The following is a 24,895-nucleotide window of genomic DNA, read 5'->3' on the forward strand; positions in this document are numbered from 1 at the left end:
TTTTATTTGCAATAGCATTTTTTATACAATTTTTTTTTGCAATCAAATTTTATTTTGAAAATTTTTACCTGGGATATAGTTACATACTATACCTAGGGTAAGTTAAGGACTCTTAAAAAAACAATCGAACTCGAGAAAACAATCAGACGAATATATGTCTGTTTTTCTGGCAGTAATTGAAGTACCTAATCTTTTTCAAACTTGATTTTTATAATTTTTTTTTTTTGAGAGGCGAACTTGAAATTTTATTTTTTGGACCAAAATTAACGGCAAAAATAACACTTACATTTCCATATTTTGATTAAATAAAATTAACCCTTTTTACAGGGACCTAATCATCATAGAGCGGTCTTCTTTATTTTAGAGGTAGATACTCATAAAAAATTTAATCAATTTCAACAAAAATTTGTGTTCAAATCCGTTTAAATAACTTTAAAATGAAAAATAAGTGAACATTTAGAAAAAACACATTTTTGGATTTTTGTTTCTAAAAATTCTCTGTTGTGCCAAAAGTTAAATGACATAAATGTATGTAAATAAATGTTTTATTACTTTAAAAACAAATTTTATATATGAGTTAAATTTCTTATAAATTTAAATAATTTTCTTTTTTTTTACATAAAGAGCAATAACATTTTTGTATTTAAAAAAAAATTCGATTTTCATAAAAAAAAATTTTAATGCAAAAAATGCTCGAACAACATCAATCTGCCCTATTGTGAGTTTCACGTGAACAAGATTCCACCCGGAAAAATTTAATTTCAATTTTCCCCTATTGTGAGTTCCGGCGAAAAGTTATTCATATTCGGACACTTCCCTTTATTTTCAACTTTTTTTTTAAGGTAATTTGTGAGGTATTCGACAGCTCTTCTCTCACTTAAATTTTTGTGCCGAACAAGAAACTAGTTTAGCGGAAAATGTAAATTCCCTTCGGGCGAAAATCATTATAGCTTTTAAAATTCCGGGTGAACAAAAATATTTCGGGCGGAAAACATTCCACGTGAAACTCACAATAGGGCTGAATATTTTTCTATGCAAATTCGTAAAGAAAGGCAAATTTACAAACAAAAATGATTTTTCACAATCCAATAACCATGTGACGAAACATCTTATTGTAGTTTACGTAAATTTTTGTATATCCGGGACAGCATGAAATTAAAATTGACCAAATATTTCACCAGTCAATTGAGTAATAATCTTCTTATAGCTTATATGATTAGATATTTAAAATTGACCGAATTGTTAGAAGAACTACACGATATAAAATATAATCATAACGATCATACAGTTCCAGATGTTCTTCAGCGAGAAATACCAAGGTAAATTTAATCTCATTTTTAATATGGCTTATTTCTTCTTTTAGCATTATTTCTTCAAACAGAAACAACCAATATAATACTTCGGAATATTACATTCGAAAATTTATGGCAGGTGTGTTAAAATTGCTATAAAACACAGGCACAGCAGGTTTCCATAATACCTATGCTATCCGATTTTACTAACAAACAAATTTCGTATACCTACTATAGATTGGATACCATGAATCTATATGTAAGTATTTATGCTTTAACTGTAGTTTTCTTAATAATAGTATAATTTATTTTTAAAATAAATAAATGTTGCTACATATTTTACACAAAGATACCTACTTACAAAATTAAGTCCCGATTTTTCAATCGTCAGTTAGACTATCAGAAGAATAAATTTCAATATAAAAAAAAAACTTTTATTCGTAGGAATAAGCCTTAACTGGGGTTTATCTGGCTATTGAAAAATTGGCTCTAAAAGTAGGTATCATTTTTAGGTTTATCAAAATTCTCACCTTGATATATCTACTATAGGCCAGCAATCAAAAAAGTAAATCGATTTCTATGAGTCAAGCAGAACATCCTCCGTAGCAACCCTGTTCGACTGAAAGTGACTGAACGCTGCGGGAAAACCCTCAAGGGAAAAATTTCTTGTTTATATTTTGGGATATTTTGAGGTGTCAAACTATTCACAATAATGACACTTCACAATTTCGTTACAAAAGAACCGATTTTCAAGCAGTGATTCTGATTCTAGATTGAGAAGTTGTAATAATGCATACTAATGAGACACTATCCAAACAAGATTCAACTTTTTCCTCAGAGTTTGATTAAGAAATCAATTGATATCAGTTAAAACAATTATGTATGTTCATACATAAGTTAATAACACTATCGTCTTATCATCCCAAAAACCCATGTCGTGGCCATGACTTAACATAAAATCGTCTAGCATTTGTTAAAATTATCTCCTAGAACCATGCGAACGACCAACACGATATGGCATATCTCTCTGGAATTAGATTGCTAATATCTATTGATGACATCACTAAACTGCCAAATAAAATTCAGTTTATATTATGGGTTGAATAGAATGAATTATAAATCAGTTCCAAAAGTTCTGTCAAGGCGGGCGGTTTTCTTAAATAGGATTAATAAATAAAATTAAACAATGTTGGACTTACTCGGAGACATACTAAGTCCTTATAGCGAAGCTATTGGAGCTTTAGCTGGAATAGTGGCAACATTGCAATCAGTGTCTGGAGCAGTTTTCTTAAATGACATTCGCAAGAGAGGATCTGCTGATTCATTTACTGCAACTCCCTTTTTATTTGGTTTAGTTATGTAAGTATTTTAGTTTTATATACCTACTTAACTCTGATAGTGATTAGTATATCTTTTGTTTAATCATTTACCAATACATATTAGAAATAATTGTACAATTAGTTGAAATAAGTTCCTTCTATACATATTTGTTATCTATTTTTTGCGTAGTACCTCTACCTACTATTTTTTTTAGTGATCACTCACCATGACTAGACTTTATATGCAAACAAACTAATGGTTTATTATTATTAATTTGGAATTACTTGTTCTTAAAATAAAAATACCACATGTTTTCTCTTTGTTTATAAACAAGCATTTGTTAGAGTTAAGTTATGCGTACAAATAGCGAGCTTGTGTTTGCCTTACTAGTCAGATAGACAGCATTAGATAGAATGTATTATCTTCTCTATTGGTCAACGAGCATATCCAGCGAAACGCTGAGCTAATCCAGCTTGGCAGCTTCATATAATTTTTTAAGTGGTTTGATAGAAACAAATATTCAAAATTGAAATTGGTCGGCCGTATACTTCAGGTAAACAAAATAAAATTATTGAAGTTTTATATGAAATGACAGTTTGTCTGAGAGCTCCGAATGTGATCTGCTCTGAGCTCTATTCTAATCGCTCAGAGTTCAGAGATTTGGTCAAAGCCAAAAAAGAAAAACGACAAAAACGTAGTTACATTTTTGAAGCTCAAATTAAATAATATTAATTATTAGAACTTCCTATTTTAGTTTTGAGTTTTTCTTTCATTGAGCTGTTATTTTTTTTAGCTCAGAGAGCCCTGAGCAACAAAATTATATATATTTTGTTTTAGCTCTGAGCTCGATCGGGCTTGCTCGTTGAGCTCGGTAAAGATTAACCGAGCAGATCGAGGAAGCGCGGCAAACTTCACAATTTTTTTTGTAGAATGAGATAAAAAAAATTTAAAGACGGAAAAATTCTTGAAAGAAACCAATTTTATAAACAAAGTTGCCAAATTGGACAGTTTATTAAAAAAAATATATAGGTATTGACAGATTAGTGCTCCATTGTATTCCTTAAACAGTTCGGGGCGCTCAGGTTGCGCTCAGTTCAGAGCGAGCTCTATTCTCAGGCCCCTCTTTGTGCTCTGCTCGGGGCTAAAAACGAAAAACGTCTATTCTTAATAATTGCAATAGCACACAATTTAAACGATTAAGTAAAATACTAAGTCATTTTAGTAATTTACAAATTTAAAAATCTACTAAGAAGTGAGCTAAGTTTTTTCATATTATAATATTACATCCACGTGTATTATAATAATATTGTTTAATATGTTAACTCTTGGAACTATGTAGATAACATTCATACCTATAGGTATTCAAAATCAAATGTTATTAGAGTATGAACGCCGCCATGACAAGTGGTTTTTCTTTATCTTAAACAAAATACTAATATTCTTATCAATCGATTATATTCGAATACGCTATAAAAATATCTTCCTCAATTTTTGATTATTAAATAACAATTCATTTAAAGGCAGGTGTTGGTAATATTGATTGATTACTGGCTTTGCAAAAATTTAGAACAAAAATAATACTAACCTTGACTGGTATATTCAGTTAAATAGTAGGATACAAACAATGTTGGGTTTATAATAAATAATTTCCTACATTTTAATTTTTGAAATCTTATTATTTTGAATTCAATTGTAGTGTTATGTCTAAATGTGACCTACATCACTAGAATTTATTTCAATTTAAAAGTTCACGCAAGAAGAAATATATCTTATAATTTTTATTTACTCTATTTAATGGAGTACAGGTGTAAACAGGAATTCACAACAAGTTTATCTTCTTCATCTCGTACTTGAATTTTCGTATACAATATCTACTAAAATTTTTATCAATGAGGAAATTATTTTAAATGATAATCATAATAAATGTCGATGTTTTGTAGTATAAATATTGTATAACCAGTGGTGGACACCAACAAAGCACACGTTTTTCTTTACTGAGAGTATTTTTGTTTTTTTGGTTCTGAGGAGCAACCCTGACTGAGACGTTAATTTATAAATTGCATTGTAAACCTGAATAAAATACTACGGGCCCGAGAGCAATTACTTTTTCTTTGGAAAGGGGGTATATCTCCTCCTGTTTAGAAAATCAAGGTTCAAAATTTAAAAACAAGGACAGCATTTGAATCACGGCATACGTTCGTTAACGCATGGCCGCTATCTGTCCCTATCTTTTTCTACTATTAAATAGAGACGACAATAGTCAAAACGTCAACGTATGGTAGCAATCGTGCGCCGTGATTCGACCTTAGAATCTTACACTTATTTCTAGTTTTTAAATTAAATTATTTCAACCAATCGTTGTCAAAATAATCGTTTTCAAAGTCCTTCTTCTCAACTTGATCCATGAATGGGATATATTTTAATTTTAAAACGTTTTTGAAACAAGTTATTTATGCTTCGGCTCACAATAGAATTTGGAGTGAGAGCCAGATTTTTGTATTTGCTGTTCGTTTTGAATGTAGAGAAACATTTGAATTGAAAGAAACTTCGCTTATACTTTAAGCCAACAGGGTTAGATCATTCTACTGGGATTCATGCTTGAAAATGGCCATATGTCAAACATTATTCACGGTGGGAGGTCCTGGCCCTACTAACCTGCATCAACAATAACGCCATTAATTTAGTTTTAAATAAATTGGTATTAAAAAAAAAAAGAAATTTAATGTTATACGAATTGAAATATCCAAAAATGAAAATATAGGTGTGTTTTTTTGGCATTGCTATCCGTATCCGCAGTTGGCGTTTACATGCACTACAAAAACAACACGCAGCTGCCGATAGGAATACAAGCTACACCAAGCTGCGGATAGAATTTGACGAAGTGTATAAGTTTACGTTTTCCTTTCTCTTGGTGTGTGCATATAAATTTTTCATCAGTGTTGATATTTGGGAAATCCTACTGCGGATAGCTTAGCATTTGAAATTTTAAACATTTTTTGCAAATTAAACTATTTTTCACGAGGCAGATACACTCCATTTAACCTCATGTAACATATTTTGAAAAATTCGTAAAAATATTCCATTAAATAATTGTTCGGTTTCGATGGCTTAATTGACAGATAATAAAGCCTAGTTATTGGATTATTACAAAAAGTTAGTCAAATATCATACCTTTAATTTTTTTTATCGGTCATAATTTTGAAAAAAAGATATAAAAAATGTTAATCCAGAAAGTATTTTGTTTTTTGGCTTAGAAGAAGCAGCATACATTATTGTTCCATAAAAAATTATTTTCTCTGTTGTCCGACTTTTTTTGGTGGCATGTTACTTACTTTTTTAGGCAGTGCATGTTACTTACGTGTAATATGAGAGTAACACATTAGTTTTGCTATTTATTATTTCGGAAAATAACTTTTTGCTATTCATATTTCTTAGTTGTGATGTTTTTGACACGATTATACTCAAAAAGCAGTTTTTAATATTGATTTTCATAGCTTGGGTTCGAAAGGATTAAGGCTACGAATAAACGTATTTTTATATTGACATTATTCTAACTGACGATTGAAAAATCGGGGCTCAAATTACGGCATACGATTCGATCATACGATAATGTTTTGATTATCACTGTCAACACCAATACGTTAACGAATGATCATAACCGTATACCGTGATTCGGCCCCAGAGCTAAATGAATTTATCAAATTTATTTGTTTTATTGAAGCACTTCGAAATGAAGTTTAGTCCTGCTGGTAAAGAGAAAATGCCCGGCTTATTGCCTGTTTCGAATAGAGCCCAAATGAGATAATTTGCAAATTATCTCATCATAAATGTTCAAAGTTATAGTTCTTTCATTTGATACGAATTTCATTAATGGCCGCAAAACTTCCAAAATACCCATCCTTGATAATTTGTCTTTCAAATTCATGTATTCAATTATGATTATTGGCTTCAGAGGCTTCTTTGTATTTTATGTTCTTAATCCTCTATAGTTCTAACTTTTTACTGGACCAAAAAAGAAATAGTTTTGACAATCCAACAAACCAAAAAATCAATTTTTAATAAGTATTATATTTTTACAGTGGAACACTCATGCTCAAGCTTTCTCTCATCCTTGGACAAACCGCAATGATCAGGACAAACGTCGTTGGACTGGTCATTAACTCAGTATACATGGCAGGTTTCTATTATTACACTTCCAAAGAGGCCCTCCCGAAACTTTGGAAACAAATGGGAATTGCTGCAGCTTTCACATCAGTATTCATTATTTATGCAACATTTGAAGATCCTACAAAAATTGAAGCTCGCTATGGTATTCTGCTCACATGCATGTTTGTAATGTTGCTTAGCGCACCTTTGCTAAGCATTCCAGAAATCATTAGAACAAAAAGTTCTGCAAATTTGCCTTTCCCTATGATTCTTACTGGAACCACGATGGGAGTTCTATGGTTCCTTCATGCTGTTTCCATCAAGAACAAAACTTTAATTGTAATTATCTCAAAATTATTTTTTTATTGTATCAATACTTAATTTCATAACATTTAATATTTTATTTCAGTATCAACATGGATTTATGCTGCTTTTAAGTTCACCGCAGTTGCTTCTTTGCCTTATCTATTCAAGGACACCTCCTAAAGTGAAAGACTCCGATGATAAAGAGACTAAAAAAGATTAAACTATTTGTATAAATAAAGTCAGTAAATTTTATTAAAAAAAGTTTATTTATTTACTATAACTAGTCTCTATTAATACTGATACAAAATATGTAATATTTTATGTTACATCTTGGAATTTAAATAATTTATTTATGAACTGATCAAGTTTTTGGCCCATAGAGAATCACTGTTATTATACATTAAATACAGCAAAATGATTTGCTTACAAAAAAAGTAAATATTGACTAATATTGGCCAAAATAAGTTTTTTAACACTTTACAAATTTTGTGTTCAAGAAAATATGTCACGTTTATCATATTTAAGCACTTGTTAAAACATAAATAAAATGTGACTGTTCAATGAAATTTATGATAAAATTGATTTGTAATCGTACTTACATTTTCAGATCTGGCCTAGGCTAGATCCAAAACGTTCAAAAAATTAATTGTCTCTAAGCAGATTGCATATCAGCTCTGTAATAGCTATAAGACTTGGCGTAGTCTCTTACGATTTCTGAAGAAGTTGCCAAGAAACAATCCAACATCTTCTCTGCTCATGTTCTGCCCTTTCCAGTAGACGTAAAAAATACTTGGAAAAATATTTCTTAGAAGATACAAGTGAACTAATTAATACTGACACCTTCAACCTTCATCGTTACATCAAAAGCTCCAACTGGTTTAATTAGTGAGGAATTTCTTTGCAAAGTCATGGTATCACAACGGACCAATAAGTGTGTCAGTCGTTTTCCTGACAGCCATTTCTATTTCTATCTAACCTAACCTACATTTTCATTGATACTATTTTTGTTTATAGTAACCTCAATTTTCAAGAAATAAGTGAAAAAAAAATCTTCTTACCAAACAAGACACGGGATAATAACGATGTAAACTTGTCTCACAATTTATTCAGGTTCATGTAAGCGTCTCCCCGAAACATTTTTAAAAAGACATCATTTTATTTAAAAATTTGCATTATTGTCATGTTTTTCTTCTCATGAACAATCAATTTGTTGTCTTGAAACTATTTAGAATTTTTTATAGCAAAACAGAAATATTTCAATTTTTAAATATAAAAAAATAGTAATAAACTCAGGGCCAGTTTGTTCACAGTCGATTATCTTTTAATCAAGGATTATTCCATAGAAAAATCCTTGATTAAAAGATAATAATCAACTGTGAACAAACCGGCCCTAAGTAAAACTAATTGAATAAAAATACCTAATAAGTTTTTAAGAATTTCAATAATTTAATTTTTTAATAATTAATTAGCTTTTATTTCTTTTATATTTTAAAATTATATAAAAATAACTATAGCTAAGCTCATGAACTTTATCCATTTTAATTCAACAATAAATTTAACTTTTTTTGAGTTTTGGAAAATTAAAATTTTAGTTTATGAGAATAAATGTATCTTTCATAATCGTAAGAAAAAACTGCTACCTACTCATTAAGGTATGAAAACTAAAAATTAATTAAAATCCTCTTGAACAGATGAACAGATTAAGGTATTTTTCCCCGTTTTTCGGTATTTTTCGACCATAAAATAAAAAAGGGAAAACTAGCCCAGAAAACGGGAAAAACAGTCAGTCCAAAATTTGGCGTTTAATACCAAAACTTCCTTTTAAAACATTTAAAATCCAATTTAATAACATAAAAAATTCAATAAAAAAGCACTTATTGAATACAACCCTTATTGCCTTTTTCGAATAGAACTCAAATTAGATAATTTCGCAAATCATGCTAATGAATAAATTTCCTCAACGATTTGACATTCGAAATGGGGTAATTTACGAATTTATCAACCATCTACTGTACAGTTATTTAAATTTGTATTTATTTGACAAAATTTACATACAATGGTTCACGTGTTGTAAAAGGGAAAAAAATGTGTGCTTTTGAACGGTTTCATAATATTATTTTTATGTATTTTGACGTGATAAATCCGAATCTGAAATCAGTTTAGCCCAAACACCCTCAAAAAATTGCAAAAAAACATAAAAAAAGCATTTAAATTGAAGATATTTGCAATTTACTCAAAAGGTTGTTTGGGCAAAAGTGACTTCAGCTTCAGATAAATTGAATTTATTTTCTCAAGTAAAAAAACTGTAGCTTCCAAAACTTCTAACCAATTTTAAAAAATATTTACTCAAAAGGTTGTTTGGGCAAAAGTGACTTCAGCTTCAGATAAATTGAATTTATTTTCTCAAGTAAAAAAACTGTAGCTTCCAAAACTTCTAACCAATTTTAAAAAATAACAGCTTATTCGAATCAGCATAAATAGAATACAAAAAAAAAACTTAAACTTAACCTTAAAACCGTCTCCGAATTCTAAAAAAAGTAGAAGAAATGCAAAACTTTTAGATTCAATCCAAAAATCTACACCCAATTTGGTGTTTGGATTTAAAAAAAGAAATATCTTAAAAAAGAAAAAAAAAAAAAATACTCTTATGTAAAAGGTTTTAAAATTCCCGGTTGTATTTTAAATTGTTTCTGATTTAGCCAAAACAACCTTATCCTTAAGATAATGTTCGGCCCTATCAAGGTATCCTTTGGTATCCATTTCCGATTTCATCCCAATGATACTGTGAAGTGTTCTTCCGGCAGGTAAAAACTCTCCGATTCAATGAAATCGGACAAAGAACCCAGCACATTTTGTATGGGAAGTGGCCCTCGGTGAAATTGTCTGAAATTTTAGTATGTTGTTCTCTTGAAGCTCCTGATCAAAAGTCGATATGGGCAGGAGCTTCAAGAGAACAACATACTAAAATGTCAGACAATTTCACCGAGAGCCACTTCACATACAAAATGTGCGGGGTCCTTTCCGCTCCGATAGAAACCTCGATAGGGCCGATTTTTTTTTTCCAAATAAGTCTTTCATTTCAAAGTACCTATTCTTTCTTTTAGAGTACTTAATTAATAAACTATGCTCTACTACAATTTACTTTTTTTTTCAATGGCGCGAATTAGAATAACCATGCCTATAATCGTATTAGATTATTTATTTCTAAGCGTACGATAACTAATACATTATCTACTAGATTGAAGATATTGTTATCCATATTGTGACCTCACAGACTGATAAGCAAAGCTAAATCAAGAATTATCAGTATTCAATGGAATAAATTAAAATAACTCATCAGTTTTAAACGTTCATTTGAGAGACACGGATAGAACAAGAAAAATAATGTTGGACACACTCGGGGACTTTCTTAATCCTTATAGCGATAGTATTGGAGCTATAGCTGGAGCCGCAACTACATTACACTCAGTTTCTAAAATTGTTTTTCTCAACGGTATTCGAAAAAGAGGAACTGCAGATGGATATTCAGCAGCTCCGTTTTTAGGTAGTCTTGTAATGTAAGTATGGACAGATGCGTGCATAAAATTTTACCGCTAATTGGTGTTAAAAGTTGATTTAAAAAAGTAACATTGTTTTTATAATCAACTATAATAAATTGATATCAATAATTAAGTATGGGTGATGAAATAATTGACAAAAGTTTTTTAGTGTTCAAAGTTTGAATCGGCGGTATTGATAAAAAGTCAAATCTCATTAGTAGGTAGCTACTAGGTTCTCGTAATGTTTAGGATTGTGTTTGTTTGAGGTTGTGTTGATTTGGGGTTGAGAGTGCCCATTTAAAAAACAGGTTTCGAAAATATTTCGAGAGGATATAAAATTATCTACAATTTCCTGATAAGAAGTTTAATTTATTTACGCCAATCTTTTTATTTGAGTTGTACTTTCTGTTGAAAATTGAAGACCTATGTACATCAAAAGAGGAGCAAGTTCAAATTTTTTCGGATTTCATTCTTTTCAATTTTATGAGTTAAATACTGTATTTTCTCACGACAAAGATCCAAAAACTAGGGGTGTGCTAAAGATCGATTTTTAAAGAGTAGTGATAACAGGGAGCAGCATAAAAAAAGCAGCGATTAATAACAGCTATTTAATATCACTCTTTAAATAACAGTTAAAGCCGCAAATTACACTTCAAATTTCTTCCTGATTTGACATAAATGATTGAAAGTATGGAATAAGAGATACATTATATACATACATATATAAAGTAAGTTACCATTTTCGATTTTTTTTTAAAGAAATAACCCCTTGAATGCCTACATTGAAACAATGGTATAACTCTGCTCTGCAATCTTCATGTGAAACTTTTATCTTGATCTTTGCTTTTTTCATCGTTAATCAAATCATTGCACGGAGAAAAAAAAGGGCGCCTTAAAATAAGATGATGCCTATTTTAAATCCACCCCGCTTAAAAAAAGTGGAATCCGCTTCATTTCATTTTAATATGAATTTTCATTTAAAAACCCGACTAAAAATAAAAATTTAAAATTTATCGTCAGACTTCAGCTTTAGTTGCAGTTTATCATACTTGTTTCCAAAAGCGAAATAGGCTGATGGTAAAACCCTCCCCTATTGACCCAACAGCGGCTGCCAGTTTTTTTTTTAAATTGAAATATTTCCACATAAAAATAAAATGATTTTCCGCTTAAATTAAGTGGATTTCATTTGCACATTCAAGAAATTAAGAAGATTTTTTCGCTTAAGACGGAAGTCATTAAAGCAAAAAACCATGCAGTAATCCACATAATTTAATACAGAATCCGCTAGTTTTTAGGTGGTCTTTTTTTTCCGTGTAGATATGAAGAACATTCTGTTCTCTCCAAAAAAAAGCAGTCAAATTTTAAAGAGCCGATAATATTTCCTGAAAAATAGCAAAGCAATACAAAGAACAGAGAGCAGTTTTACTTATAAAAGTAGTGAAATCCTTCCTTAAAAGAGCATTGAACATTTTAACTGTTCTCTTTGTTCATTAGCTGAAATTTAGAGCAGTTAACACCTAAAATAGTCGTTCGTAATCCGACCATTTTTATTAACTTAAAAAAAAAATAAAAGTGTAAATTAACTTATGAACCTATTTTTATTTCTCTCCTTACAGTATTATTCTTAACATCAAACTTTCTTTTATCCTTAAGGATACGGCTTTATTCAGGACACATGTTTTTGGAATTATCATCAACATTGCATTCATTTCAATTTTCTACTATTACACTTCTAAGCAGAGTCGACCAAAAATTTGGAAACAATTTGCAATTGCTGTTATTTTTGCAACGATTTGTATCATTTACACCAACTTGGAAGATCCAGCAAAAATTGAATCTCGCTTCGGTATTCTATTATCAATGTTGTATCTTGTTTTACTTGGAGCACCATTATTGGGAATGAAGAATATCATTAGAAAGAAAAGCGCAGAGAATTTGCCATTCCCAATGATTTTAACTGGAACAATGATCGTAACATTATGGCTGATGTATGGAATTTCTATCAAAGAAAGGGTTATAATTGTAAGATTTAAATACATTACGGCTAATATGCAAGCATTTTCGGCCAAAATTCTTTTAAACAATTTTTTTTTTACAAAAACTTAACAGATATTTGAGAAATTCTCTTCTATTATTTCCAAATAAAACGATCAAAATGAATTAAATACATATTCGCTTAACTGGAAATTTGCAATTGAATTAAGTAAAAAAAATAGAAGAGCAAAGCTCGCTTTCAAAGCTTTTGTAAGGTCAATGATCAAAATGTTTGCATATTCAGTCATATTTTCAACAAAAATTAATTAAATATTTATTTTATTTTTCAGGGTCAAAATATACTGTTGCTCCTTTTGTTGTCACCCCAGTTAATTGTTTGCCTTATTTATCCAAGAACACCAAGCATAACAAAACCTTTGGATGATAAAACGTTAAAGCAGGAATGAAAAATATGTACATTTTTATTTTTTGTTTTAGCAAAGTTATGTGATATTACGTTTTGCAAAAGAAATGTACCTTCATATTGTTATTAATACCAATGAATATAAATTTTTTAACATTATATTTGTCACCAAAATATAAAACAACAAAATGTTTTTAAAAATGTTCCACATACACCACAGTGACTATTTAAATTGAAACCAAAAAGAAAAAAGACCGGGCAGAGTTTTTACTGGAAAACTACTTATTTTATGCAAAAGAAAAGTTTTTAAAAGTTTAACGATATCAATAAGATTTCCCACACACACAAAAGGGTTTTTGGCTGTACTTAATAAACATTAACATATTGCAAGCGTAAGTAAATAATCTAAGTTATGGCGAAATCTTTTTTTTTTTTGTTAGACACATTTCTAAAAAAAAAACAGAATTTCAACTTTACCACCTCGTATCTTGTTCGCTCGCGCCACCATATTGGAAAAATTGCACCCAAAAGCAGCTTTTCGGCAATTTCTTTTACGAAATTCAAATTGTCTGATGGTAGTTGCACTTTGCCTTTGTATATTTTTCCAATAATCTAAAAATGTAATACATGAAAAATTTTTCGATGAGTTTCACGAAGGATTGGAGTTCTCATTTGCCTAAACCCTAAACCAATTTGCCTATTCAAACCAATTTTGTTCTACATACTCAAGTTCAATTTTTTTTAACTGAAACTATATATTTACAAGATCTAAAGTAAGCGCTGCATCCCATTATCAAACATTTACGTGAATAAATAAACCGTTTGAAAGGTTACGAAATGCCCAATAAAGTTGAACTTGTACTCAAGTTTCGAATAAATAAGATGAATGTCCAAACAAAAAAAGTTACGCATACGCCACAGTGACCACCTAAATTCCCGCCTAATTTAATCACTGTCTGATAGTGAGAAATGTTGATTTTTGTTGAACATTTGTTGACTGACTATTAAAGTCAAACAGACCTCGAATTTGGATTCAGAGCATCGAAATATAAAACTCTACAAAAAAGTTACGCATACGCCACAGTGACCATCTAAGTTCCCGTCTAATTTTGTCACTGACTTAAGAGTGAAAAATGTTGGTTGAACATTTACTGACTGACTATTTAAGTCAAACAGACCACGGATTTGGATTTAGCGCATCGCAAAACATAACTCTACTGGTTCTCTGGTGAATTTCACAGACAACTTAATTTTGTGTTTTTTGTATGTCCGTAACACCGGTTCACTAGCACACAAAAAAAGTTGCGTGTATAACAAACTAGACCCACCAAGAGTTATGTGTCTTAATGCGTTGAATTTGAATCCGAGATCAGTTTGAGTCGTAAAGGTCCAGGTTTTGAGTGAAGTGTGAAAAACCACCCAAAATTTCTTTTTTTTTTAGTGTTTTTTGTTTTGCACTTTACTTATATTTCCACATAAAAATAAAATGATTTTCCGCTTAAATTAAGTGGATTTCATTTGCACATTCAAGAAATTAAGAAGATTTTTTCGCTTAAGACGGAAGTCATTAAAGCAAAAAACCATGCAGTAATCCACATAATTTAATACAGAATCCGCTAGTTTTTAGGTGGTCTTTTTTTTCCGTGTAGATATGAAGAACATTCTGTTCTCTCAAAAAAAAAGCAGTCAAATTTTAAAGAGCCGATAATATTTCCTGAAAAATAGCAAAGCAATACAAAGAACAGAGAGCAGTTTTACTTATAAAAGTAGTGAAATCCTTCCTTAAAAGAGCATTGAACATTTTAACTGTTCTCTTTGTTCATTAGCTGAAATTTAGAGCAGTTAACACCTAAAATAGTCGTTCGTAATCCGACCATTTTTATTAACTTAAAAAAAAAATAAAAGTGTAAATTAACTTATGAACCTATTTTTATTTCTCTCCTTACAGTATTATTCTTAACATCAAACTTTCTTTTATCCTTAAGGATACTGCTTTATTCAGGACACATGTTTTTGGAATTATCATCAACATTGCATTCATTTCAATTTTCTACTATTACACTTCTAAGCAGAGTCGACCAAAAATTTGGAAACAATTTGCAATTGCTGTTATTTTTGCAACGATATGTATCATTTACACTACTTTGGAAGATCCAGCAAAAATTGAATCTCGCTTCGGTATTCTATTATCAATGTTGTATCTTGTTTTACTTGGAGCACCATTATTGGGAATGAAGAATATCATTAGAAAGAAAAGCGCAGAGAATTTGCCATTCCCAATGATTTTAACTGGAACAATGATCGTAACATTATGGCTGATGTATGGAATTTCTATCAAAGAAAGGGTTATAATTGTAAGATTTAAATACATTACGGCTAATATGCAAGCATTTTCGGCCAAAATTCTTTTAAACAATTTTTTTTTTGCAAAAACTTAACAGATATTTGAGAAATTCTCTTCTATTATCTCCAAATAAAACGATCAAAATGAATTAAATACATATTCGCTTAACTGGAAAATTTGCAATTGAATTAAGTAAAAAAATAGAATAGCAAAGCTCGGTTTCAAAGCTTTTGTAAGGTCAATGATCAAAATGTTTGCATATTCAGTCATATTTTCAACAAAAAAAGTTTTAAATATTTATTTTATTTTTCAGGGTCAAAATATACTGTTGCTCCTTTTGTTGTCACCCCAGTTAATTGTTTGCCTTATTTATCCAAGAACACCAAGCATAACAAAACCTTTGGATGATAAAACGTTAAAGCAGGAATGAAAAATATGTACATTTTTATTTTTTGTTTTAGCAAAGTTATGTGATATTACGTTTTGCAAAAGAAATGTACCTTCATATTGTTTTTAATACCAATGAATAAAAATTTTTTTCAATATATTTGTCACCAAAATATAAAACAACAAAATGTTTTTGAAAATGTTTCACATACACCACAGTGACTATTTAAATTGAAACCAAAAAGAAAAAAGACCGGGCAGAGTTTTTACTGGAAAACTACTTATTTTATGCAAAAGAAAAGTTTTTAAAAGTTTAACGATATCAATAAGATTTCCCACACACACAAAATGGTTTTTGGCTGTACTTAATAAACATTAACATATTGCAAGCGTAAGTAAATAATCTAAGTTATGGCGAAATCTTTTTTTTTTTTGTTAGACACATTTCTAAAAAAAAAACAGAATTTCAACTTTACCACCTCGTATCTTGTTCGCTCGCGCCACCATATTGGAAAAATTGCACCCAAAAGCAGCTTTTCGGCAATTTCTTTTACGAAATTCAAATTGTCTGATGGTAGTTGCACTTTGCCTTTGTATATTTTTCCAATAATCTAAAAATGTAATACATGAAAAATTTTTCGATGAGTTTCACGAAGGATTGGAGTTCTCATTTGCCTAAACCCTAAACCAATTTGCCTATTCAAACCAATTTTGTTCTACATACTCAAGTTCAATTTTTTTTAACTGAAACTATATATTTACAAGATCTAAAGTAAGCGCTGCATCCCATTATCAAACATTTACGTGAATAAATAAACCGTTTGAAAGGTTACGAAATGCCCAATAAAGTTGAACTTGTACTCAAGTTTCGAATAAATAAGATGAATGTCCAAACAAAAAAAGTTACGCATACGCCACAGTGACCACCTAAATTCCCGCCTAATTTAATCACTGTCTGATAGTGAGAAATGTTGATTTTTGTTGAACATTTGTTGACTGACTATTAAAGTCAAACAGACCTCGAATTTGGATTCAGAGCATCGAAATATAAAACTCTACAAAAAAGTTACGCATACGCCACAGTGACCATCTAAGTTCCCGTCTAATTTTGTCACTGACTTAAGAGTGAAAAATGTTGGTTGAACATTTACTGACTGACTATTTAAGTCAAACAGACCACGGATTTGGATTTAGCGCATCGCAAAACATAACTCTACTGGTTCTCTGGTGAATTTCACAGACAACTTAATTTTGTGTTTTTTGTATGTCCGTAACACCGGTTCACTAGCACACAAAAAAAGTTGCGTGTATAACAAACTAGACCCACCAAGAGTTATGTGTCTTAATGCGTTGAATTTGAATCCGAGATCAGTTTGAGTCGTAAAGGTCCAGGTTTTGAGTGAAGTGTGAAAAACCACCCAAAATTTCTTTTTTTTTTAGTGTTTTTTGTTTTGCACTTTACTCAAAACTAGGACCTTTGAGGCTCAAGTGGACCTCGGTTTCGCATGCAACAGCGCATCAAAAAATACAAACTAAGGTGGGTCTGGGTCGTTGTACCAGCAACTTTTTTCTTGTGTCCCGATGTAAATAAACAAAATGGCATACAAGTGTTAAAACAACATATACATATACTATCCAATGTATATCCAATTTTAAAGTGAAAATCAGCGGTTTAAACATTTTTTTTTTCATATATTTTTATTTTTTGAAACACTTAAATTTTAAGAAGATACTATTTCTTGTTTAGATTTAAATTGAATAAAATTGTGTAGCTGTAGAAGATTGCAATTCAATTTGACCCATTTTAAACTGAAGCCTTTGTAACCATTTAAGTAGGGCATCAGAATGGTGGGTATGTTGTTCCTCATAGTCAGGGGCATAGTCGCGAACATTTTGTAATCGAACATGAAGTGTATCTGATAGCTATAGTTTCAAAATAAAAATTGTATATTTAGGGGAGTTATCAAAAATTGAAACTGAGAAATAATATAGATTACTTGAGTTTGAGAGGATAAAACAGGACTCCAAAGAGGCAAAAGTTTTCCAAGTACTGTGGAATGCGTTTCCTTGAGTGCTTCCAGTAAACTTAAGAAATGAAGATTAACCATTTCAGAAAGCTGTACAAAAAATAACCGTTAAGAAATAATTTTAAAAATTGACTACCAATATTGAATCTTGCCTTCGAATTCGAACTCTGGAAATCCACACTTTCCTTAGCTGCCTTCGAATTTGCCACCAATTGCAGAATACATGGTGTGACTTTTGCCCAAAATTCAAACAAAATCCCCATGGTGATGTTATGCGCTTCTGGATTGTTAGGTGAACTGAAAGCTGCTTGTTCCAAGTAAATTGTCCATAGTTGGCACAAAGTAAATGCATGGAATAATGAAGACATGTGCAAAACCGAAGTTTTTGACTGTTCGGCGAATCCTGCGAAAATCACTTGAATATGATCTGCAATGTGACAACTGGCTTCCTGAGGAACAGGTTGAGTCATTGCCTGACCAGGATGTTGCATTTGGAAATGATGAACTGCTGCTCCATGCTGTCCAATAACCCCGCACTTTCTCTGTGCCAAGGCGGAATGTGTCAATGAACCTAGTAGCAACCAGGAAAGCAGTCTCATGTGACCGACGCATTCAGTGAATTCCTTGGGACTTGGGAATTAAAAACTCTGTTAAACGAACACCTTTTTATTTGTTCCTCTTAACTTACCCTTGTTGAAGAGATGATGGAGCATTATAAAGCCATGGCAAATACCTTCCCACAGCCTTATTGTCTCTCGAATTTCCACGAGACATCTCCAAAGCTAAATACTGTGCAACAGCTCCTTTCAGTACACCACCCAAAGTGTCCTCTCCCAAACCGTTTTGTATCTGACCATTCTTGAAGTTCTATTAGAATATTTTCTATTTGGAAGCACACAAAGTAATATAAGGCTCTCTGATGGCTTACCTTAATTTTGCTAAGAGTATGAAAATCAGCCAAAAAATCCAATACATCATTCATGTATTGCCGCAAACAATCTGCAGCATTTGTTGGATATTGTGGTGGCAAATCTGGTAGACCAGCTATCGTGCCCGGTGGCAATGCCCCACCAGCATCTTGAAGAGCAAAACCAATAATCAAAAGTAGATTATGATCGGGAATGTTTATTTTGAATTTCAACGCCTGAACGAATTCAAAGATCAACTGGCGACAAAGCAGCATCTTGTCTCGATCCTTGGAAAAGGATCGATTGCTAAGTGTGCAAAGATCATAGATGGTACTGTGGCGCAAGTTGATGCTCTGAACGCAGTAGCCGAGAGCTTTCGAAAATGGCTCTAGAAGAGCCTTTGGTGGGGATATTTTCAATGTGGCAACAATAATATCGAGTAGGTATTCCGGACTGTCAATGCTAGGTAGAATTAAAACTACTTGACGGAAAAGTGATTCTAGAGATTGCATGGCTTGAGCCCATGATGCAGCTCCCAAACCACTGTCAGCTGGAATACATTGAAGATATTCAGACATATTGCGGAGAATAACTGATAGATGCTCCAAGGGAAGAGTCTTTTTCTGCAACAATGACTCACAAACCAGATAAATTGGACTGGTTGGGTTGAGTTCTTGAAAGTCTAAAAGAGCCTTGGCAATGCTATTGAAAGACTTTCGACGAGTTTCCTCTGAAATTAGAAAAGTTAAATTATATTTCTAAACCTAGATGTATTTTTAAAAACTAGCTAACTTTTAACTTGAGTTTGGAAAAGTTGTAAGAAAATTCCATTGGGCGCCAGTTGATGCAGAACACAGCGAATAAATTGATGAGCAACCGACTGAGATCCACCGGGCAAATGTGTAGCACTTGCGTACTGCCATGGAAACGTTGAATGCATCGCAAACCTAAACAAAGTTTAATCAAAACTTTTAAAAAGAAATGTACCTTAAAGCAATAAATCTTACTTGGAAACAATTGTTAAAATTTCAGGTAGAAATGGTGCTGCCATCGCAGGTTCCCGATGAATAAAAGTTCCCAGAATAATAATAAGTATTCCGACTTCTTCGTCATTATATTCCTCCAGCATTGCTCCGCACTCACCGCATCTTTCACATACACAGTAATCACCTACTCTTGATTGACTCTGCAGTGAAATAATAAAGGTTTAAAATAGTTAAGATATAAAAACAGGCTGCTTTTACCGGTTTATGATCCGATTGACTTCCATTAGTTGCACCTTCATCATCCATATCTGACTCATCTTTTTGGCTGGGAGGGGGCCAATAACCTGCATATTTCGACCTTATATCGGAAACAGCATGAGTATCGACGACAAATGGAACTTTTCTTGGACCTCGTCCTCTTTGGGCTCCACGATCTTTTGGTTGTTGTTTTCCTGAAACAGGATCATGAGAGACTGCCTTCAGTATGGAAGCATGCAGATCCTGCGGGGAGTCCATAGCAACTTGTTTAATTAGCCGCCTGGGTGAAGTTCCACGACTACTTGGTGTAATATCATCTTTAGTGCTTTCCGAAACATCAAGACTATCTTGCTTAAGGTGACTTATATCGGGCAACTTTAAGCCTTCACGAATCCGATCGACCAAAGCGGGAACACCTTCTTGAGGTCCAATAGGCAAAAGTCTCTCCGGAGTTGGAATTTCAAGTTGGGTTATCTTTTTTGGTGCTGGCAAAGAAGAGATTTCGGTTTCTGATTCACTGGGATTTGGCATTACACTCATTTTTGAGAGTGGTGAGTCTGGAGATCCATAGTTTTTCTTTTCTAACCTGTGAATCGTTGGTTTACCATTATTATTACTACCATTTGTACCTGGCTTAGAGCCACTATGACGCGAGTCTTCAGTGCCCGGTGATGAAGAAGAAGTACTAGTAACTGTAGAGGTCTCAACAATAGTCTTGTGTCTACCAAGAGTTTTTGCTAGAGTCTTCTTGTCAATACTGTTTATACTGCCATTCGATGAACGGCTTCCACTTGAGACTTGTGTTGTAGGCTTTACAGCTGCTATCATCGGAGAAACTTCTTGGGTAGGCTTTGAAGAAGATGCAACTGGCGTGGTTGCACTCTTTGTATCAATACCCTGTATAACTCCCATAGCTTTTAAATGATTAGAAGCAATTGATGCAAACATCTTAGATGTGTGAGACATATCAGAAGACTTGACTCGAACTGGTTGTGTGCTTTGAGTAACAATGATGGCACGTTGAACATCGACCGGAGGACTAAGAACAGCCGTCTCCTGGGTCTCTGATCCAACCAATGGGGTAACAATCATTCGGACACCTTCTTGGAGGCTGCATTTTGATTGAGTAACTACAGTTGTGGTTTCAATGGTCTTGGATCTGGTTAAGGTTTCACCACTTCTTGATGAGCGAATAAGTTTGGATGTGGTTGAAGTTTCTTTTTTCTAAAAGAGCAATATATTCATTAAAAAGTTTCAAATGAAAAATGTGTATGGTGTGGTACCTCTTCTATAAAGTCTGTGGTACGAATAGCACGATGCCTTAGCCCGTCAAATTTATTTCCAGATCCTGTTGGATCTTCATAATGATTTGTATCGTCAAAAGATCCCTATACAATTACAAATAAAATTACAAATTAAGGAACTTCTATAAGAAAGTATGAAAACAAACCGGTGCACTGGATCCATGAAGAGTGCTGTCAGAAAAATCACTTTCCGGAATTGCCACCAGCTCTGATTCAGTGTCGTCAGCTTCCAAACTAGAGTCTGGATATTTTCTAAAAGTGTGCTGTGCTGATTTCTGTGAGAAACCGACGTTTTGTCCTTTTCCCTTGGAAGCCACACTTGTGCCCTCCGAGGGAAACATTGGGCTTGGTGGTGGACTTTGGTGGTCTTTCTCATCGGGGTCTGTTCCTAGTGAAGGTTGACTGGCATCTCTTGACCGCGATGGTGGATGAATGTCCAAAATTGTTGTTGTTGGTATTCTCTTACACTGATGGAATTGAGCCTTTAAACTATTGATAACAATGCGCATGGCATTATTTATATAACCACTATAAGGTGGCTGTGTATAACTATATTTGTATAACACCACGAGTATAGTCATTAGCCAGTTGCGACGTGAATGTGGTTCCAAATACCACAAGGAGTAGTTAAAGATGAGATTTTGATAGCAATCTATTCCAACATTAGATGGATTTGGGGCAAATAAAATAACCTGCATCACTGAAGATAGAATTAGACCTCCAATAAGGTGATTTTGATCCAGAACTTGGGGCAAATTTGCCAAAAAAGCATTAAAAACGGCTGATGACCTAGTGTTTTTTGAAGAAATATGCATTTTCGAATTCAATTATTAAAGAACAATTAATTAAACCTTAGATTCCCGGGTGTTGTATGGAATGTTTTATCTATCTGATTATGCCCTAAAAGTAGAAATAGATGCTTCAAAACAATATTTTGAGTTTTTGTCATGGGTTTGTCTTCGGAGGGGAATGCCTGGTCAGTGCGAGACATGAATTGCATTAGAAGAAAAACAAGCAAATGTATTGTTTCTTTGTCGGATTCTTCAAGTTCGGTTATCCGATTTATAAGCCCGGGTAAATTGTCATCACCTAGCCCTCCTATTGAATGAATGTGTCCTTCTGTGAGAAAACAAAAAAGTGGTTTTAATATTTTGACAATAAATCGTATTTTAAGTAAAAGCAGCATCGCACTTAAATGAGGATTTCAATTTTTTTTAAACAAATCCGCTTTAAAACAATATTATACTTCATAATGTGATTTTTTTTTAAATTGGTAATAACGTATTCATTAGAAAATTCCAACGAAAAATTTAATAAACTGCACGAATGAGTCGCACACTTTCTCTTACGATAAAAGTGGCTTACAATTTTGAAGATTTAGCAATGTAAAAATACATAAAACATTTTTTTTTGATTTAATTTTATAAGAAATTTAATAAAATCTTTGAAATACAAGATATAAAATTTGTTTTCAAAATTACAAAAATATCTTTTGAATGGAGAGTATGGTCATATCTTTAAAATGCCACAAAGAATTTTTAGAAAAATAAAAATACAAAATTGTAAGAGCGGCTTAAAAAAAATTATTTTTATTTAAATACAAATTATCAAAACTTTTTCAGTCATAGGCATAGCAGTCAACGCTTAGAGTGCACTTTTTGTGGACGATCACATAACAGGAAAAACTTGGGAGATTTTTACTAATTTTTATAACGAATCTATTGTTTTCTACCTGCATCGTAAGTAAAAATAGACAAAAACAAGACTCCATCTGGAAAAATTGACTTTTCTCGTAATGAAAACCATGATTGATGATTGGATATCAAACATATAACTTCCGTTGAGAAAATTGAATTTTGAAATTCTTTCTGTTCGTCTTTTGCATTGTGTGATCCGTTTTTTGAAGATTCTCCAGAGGGGTTTATAGAATTATTTCTTAGGACACAAACAACGAAACCTGCGATTAGAGAATTTTGGAAAAGTTTTATTTATTCAAAACCAACTCCCACGGTTTTAATTAAAAAGAATGTATGTATTTAGGACATTTATAAACGGTACCCCTCATAGAACCGTTTTTAATTTTATTTTCAACTTTTTCGTAAACGAAAGTACATAAATTTTAAGAATGCTCTTCGAATTAATAAGTACCTAACGTACCTAGTTAATTATACCAAATTAGACTAAAATTCGAGGTCATCTAAGAAGTTTTTTGTTGCTTGAAGTTAATGTATAAAAATACAAATTGGCATCTGATTTCTATTTCAAGTTAGGGATGTTGCGAATATTCGCATCCGCATCCGCAAATGCGGAACATCCGCATGAATTTAGACATCCGCATCCGCCTCCGCATCCGCAATAATCAATGCATGGTGCAAAGAAGTTGCGACAAGAAAGTAGTTGGGCGGGGCCAGCGAATGGCACGTACCAATGGGAGTCACACCGAGTAATGGTCTGTGACTGATTTTTTAGGCAAAACACAGAAAAAATGCAAAAGTCTTAATTTTATAGCTTGTTTTCACTAAAGCCCAAATTAGATAGTTTCGCAAATTATCTCATTTGAAATTTCAAATTGTATAGGAAATTTTTAGAATTTGGAATTCGAATTGACTTTATTTGCGCAATTATCAAATTTGGGGTGAAAACATGCTATTAATAGAGATCTTTCTTTCCAAAAAAAAAGGGCCAGTGCCAGTGAAGTTTTTAACGATAATTTGTACCCACTACACAAGGCAGTTTTAATAGGGCACAATTAATAAGTAGCGAGGGCTTAATTAATCAACCTATCTGTATAACCGACTTCATGCATAGAAGGTGGTGGTATTACTTTTTATTAAGTCTAATGCACCTCTTTTTAATTTTTCTCACTAAACACTTATAATAAAAATGTTATTTATAACTGTATCATTATTTTAATTCATTTACATATATTAATTTTTATATAAGATCTTAAACATCCGCATTCGCATCCGCATCTGCAGATGTTAACTTTTAAGTGCCATGAAATTTCATATTGATTGTCGCACGAAAACGTACGACATGGCAGCCAAAGCCTTATAAACGAGTTGATAAATAGATTGTAAATTTCAAATATAGTTTCTAACAATTTCTTAAGGATGGCAAACCTTATATATTTTGCCACTCTGGTATTAGATACTTTAAAAATTAAAATTTTAAATAACTTAACATGTTGTTTTTGAGTTGGGGTCAAAATTCCGGAAACAGAAATAACGAAAACCCAAAATCCCGAAAACCCCAGAATCCCGAAAAACCAGAATCTCGAAAACCCATGATACCGAAAATCCAAAATCTCAAAAACCCAGAATCCCGAAAAAAAGTTAAGAAGTAAACACGTAAAAACAATAGGTGTTTTTTTTATTACGACTGGACAAAAAACGCAGTCGGGGCTAAGCAATTTAGATACAAGTTAAATGCAACAACACCTCAGCCCCTCCAGCTGAAAGGAATTTTGTTAAATTTTGTTAGGGGTATTAAACCTTTACGTTTTGTGATCTTATGGTTTTTTGTTACATTTAGTAATGTTAGAAACTATACCGCTAAATAATTTAAAGAATAAGTGCGCTGCTGCTGATATAGACATAAATAAAATTAAAGCTTAAAATTAAGTTTGTGTTCATGCAACATATTACAACACCACGTTCTACACTTACTGTGAATTATAT

At 32.2% G+C, this 24,895-nt stretch overlaps 3 protein-coding genes across 8 annotated transcripts in view; 2 read left to right on the forward strand and 1 right to left on the reverse strand.

Annotated features, from left to right (window-relative positions):
* Nucleotides 1–2,041: 2,041 nt before the first annotated feature.
* On the forward strand, nt 2,042–7,630 carry LOC129916667 (uncharacterized). Its single transcript, XM_055996764.1, has 3 exons — nt 2,042–2,651; nt 6,692–7,097; nt 7,168–7,630. The coding sequence occupies exons 1-3, from the start codon at nt 2,479–2,481 to the stop codon at nt 7,282–7,284; spliced, it is 696 nt and encodes a 231-aa protein (XP_055852739.1). The 5' UTR covers nt 2,042–2,478; the 3' UTR covers nt 7,285–7,630.
* Nucleotides 7,631–10,321: 2,691 nt separating this feature from the next.
* LOC129916668 (sugar transporter SWEET1-like) lies at nt 10,322–15,907 on the forward strand. 2 transcript variants are annotated; one of them, XM_055996766.1, is made up of 3 exons: nt 10,322–10,621; nt 14,950–15,355; nt 15,659–15,907. In XM_055996766.1, the coding sequence occupies exons 1-3, from the start codon at nt 10,449–10,451 to the stop codon at nt 15,773–15,775; spliced, it is 696 nt and encodes a 231-aa protein (XP_055852741.1). In that variant the 5' UTR covers nt 10,322–10,448; the 3' UTR covers nt 15,776–15,907. The 2 variants fall into 2 exon arrangements, with proteins under 2 accessions (XP_055852741.1, XP_055852740.1); XM_055996765.1 differs by lacking the exons at nt 14,950–15,355; nt 15,659–15,907 and adding exons at nt 12,220–12,625; nt 12,928–13,181 and having other exon boundaries at nt 10,336–10,621.
* A 1,531-nt stretch (nt 15,908–17,438) lies between these two features.
* Nucleotides 17,439–24,895, reverse strand: part of LOC129916650 (protein unc-79 homolog) — a 37,865-nt gene continuing 30,408 nt past the window's right edge. For all 5 annotated transcript variants that reach the window (XM_055996741.1, XM_055996738.1, XM_055996737.1 and 2 more), the window contains 11 exons: nt 22,067–22,334; nt 21,362–22,004; nt 21,195–21,299; nt 19,912–21,135; nt 19,675–19,853; nt 19,460–19,614; nt 18,688–19,397; nt 18,448–18,626; nt 17,912–18,389; nt 17,730–17,849; nt 17,439–17,655 (listed from right to left, as the gene is read on the reverse strand). In XM_055996741.1, the coding sequence (XP_055852716.1) occupies nt 17,482–17,655; nt 17,730–17,849; nt 17,912–18,389; nt 18,448–18,626; nt 18,688–19,397; nt 19,460–19,614; nt 19,675–19,853; nt 19,912–21,135; nt 21,195–21,299; nt 21,362–22,004; nt 22,067–22,334 (4,235 nt within the window). In that variant the 3' untranslated portion in view covers nt 17,439–17,481. The remainder of the gene's footprint in view (nt 17,656–17,729; nt 17,850–17,911; nt 18,390–18,447; nt 18,627–18,687; nt 19,398–19,459; nt 19,615–19,674; nt 19,854–19,911; nt 21,136–21,194; nt 21,300–21,361; nt 22,005–22,066; nt 22,335–24,895) is intronic.

Source organism: Episyrphus balteatus, chromosome 3 (assembly GCF_945859705.1).
Source record: "Episyrphus balteatus chromosome 3, idEpiBalt1.1, whole genome shotgun sequence".
Taxonomy (NCBI): Eukaryota; Metazoa; Arthropoda; class Insecta; order Diptera; family Syrphidae; genus Episyrphus; species Episyrphus balteatus.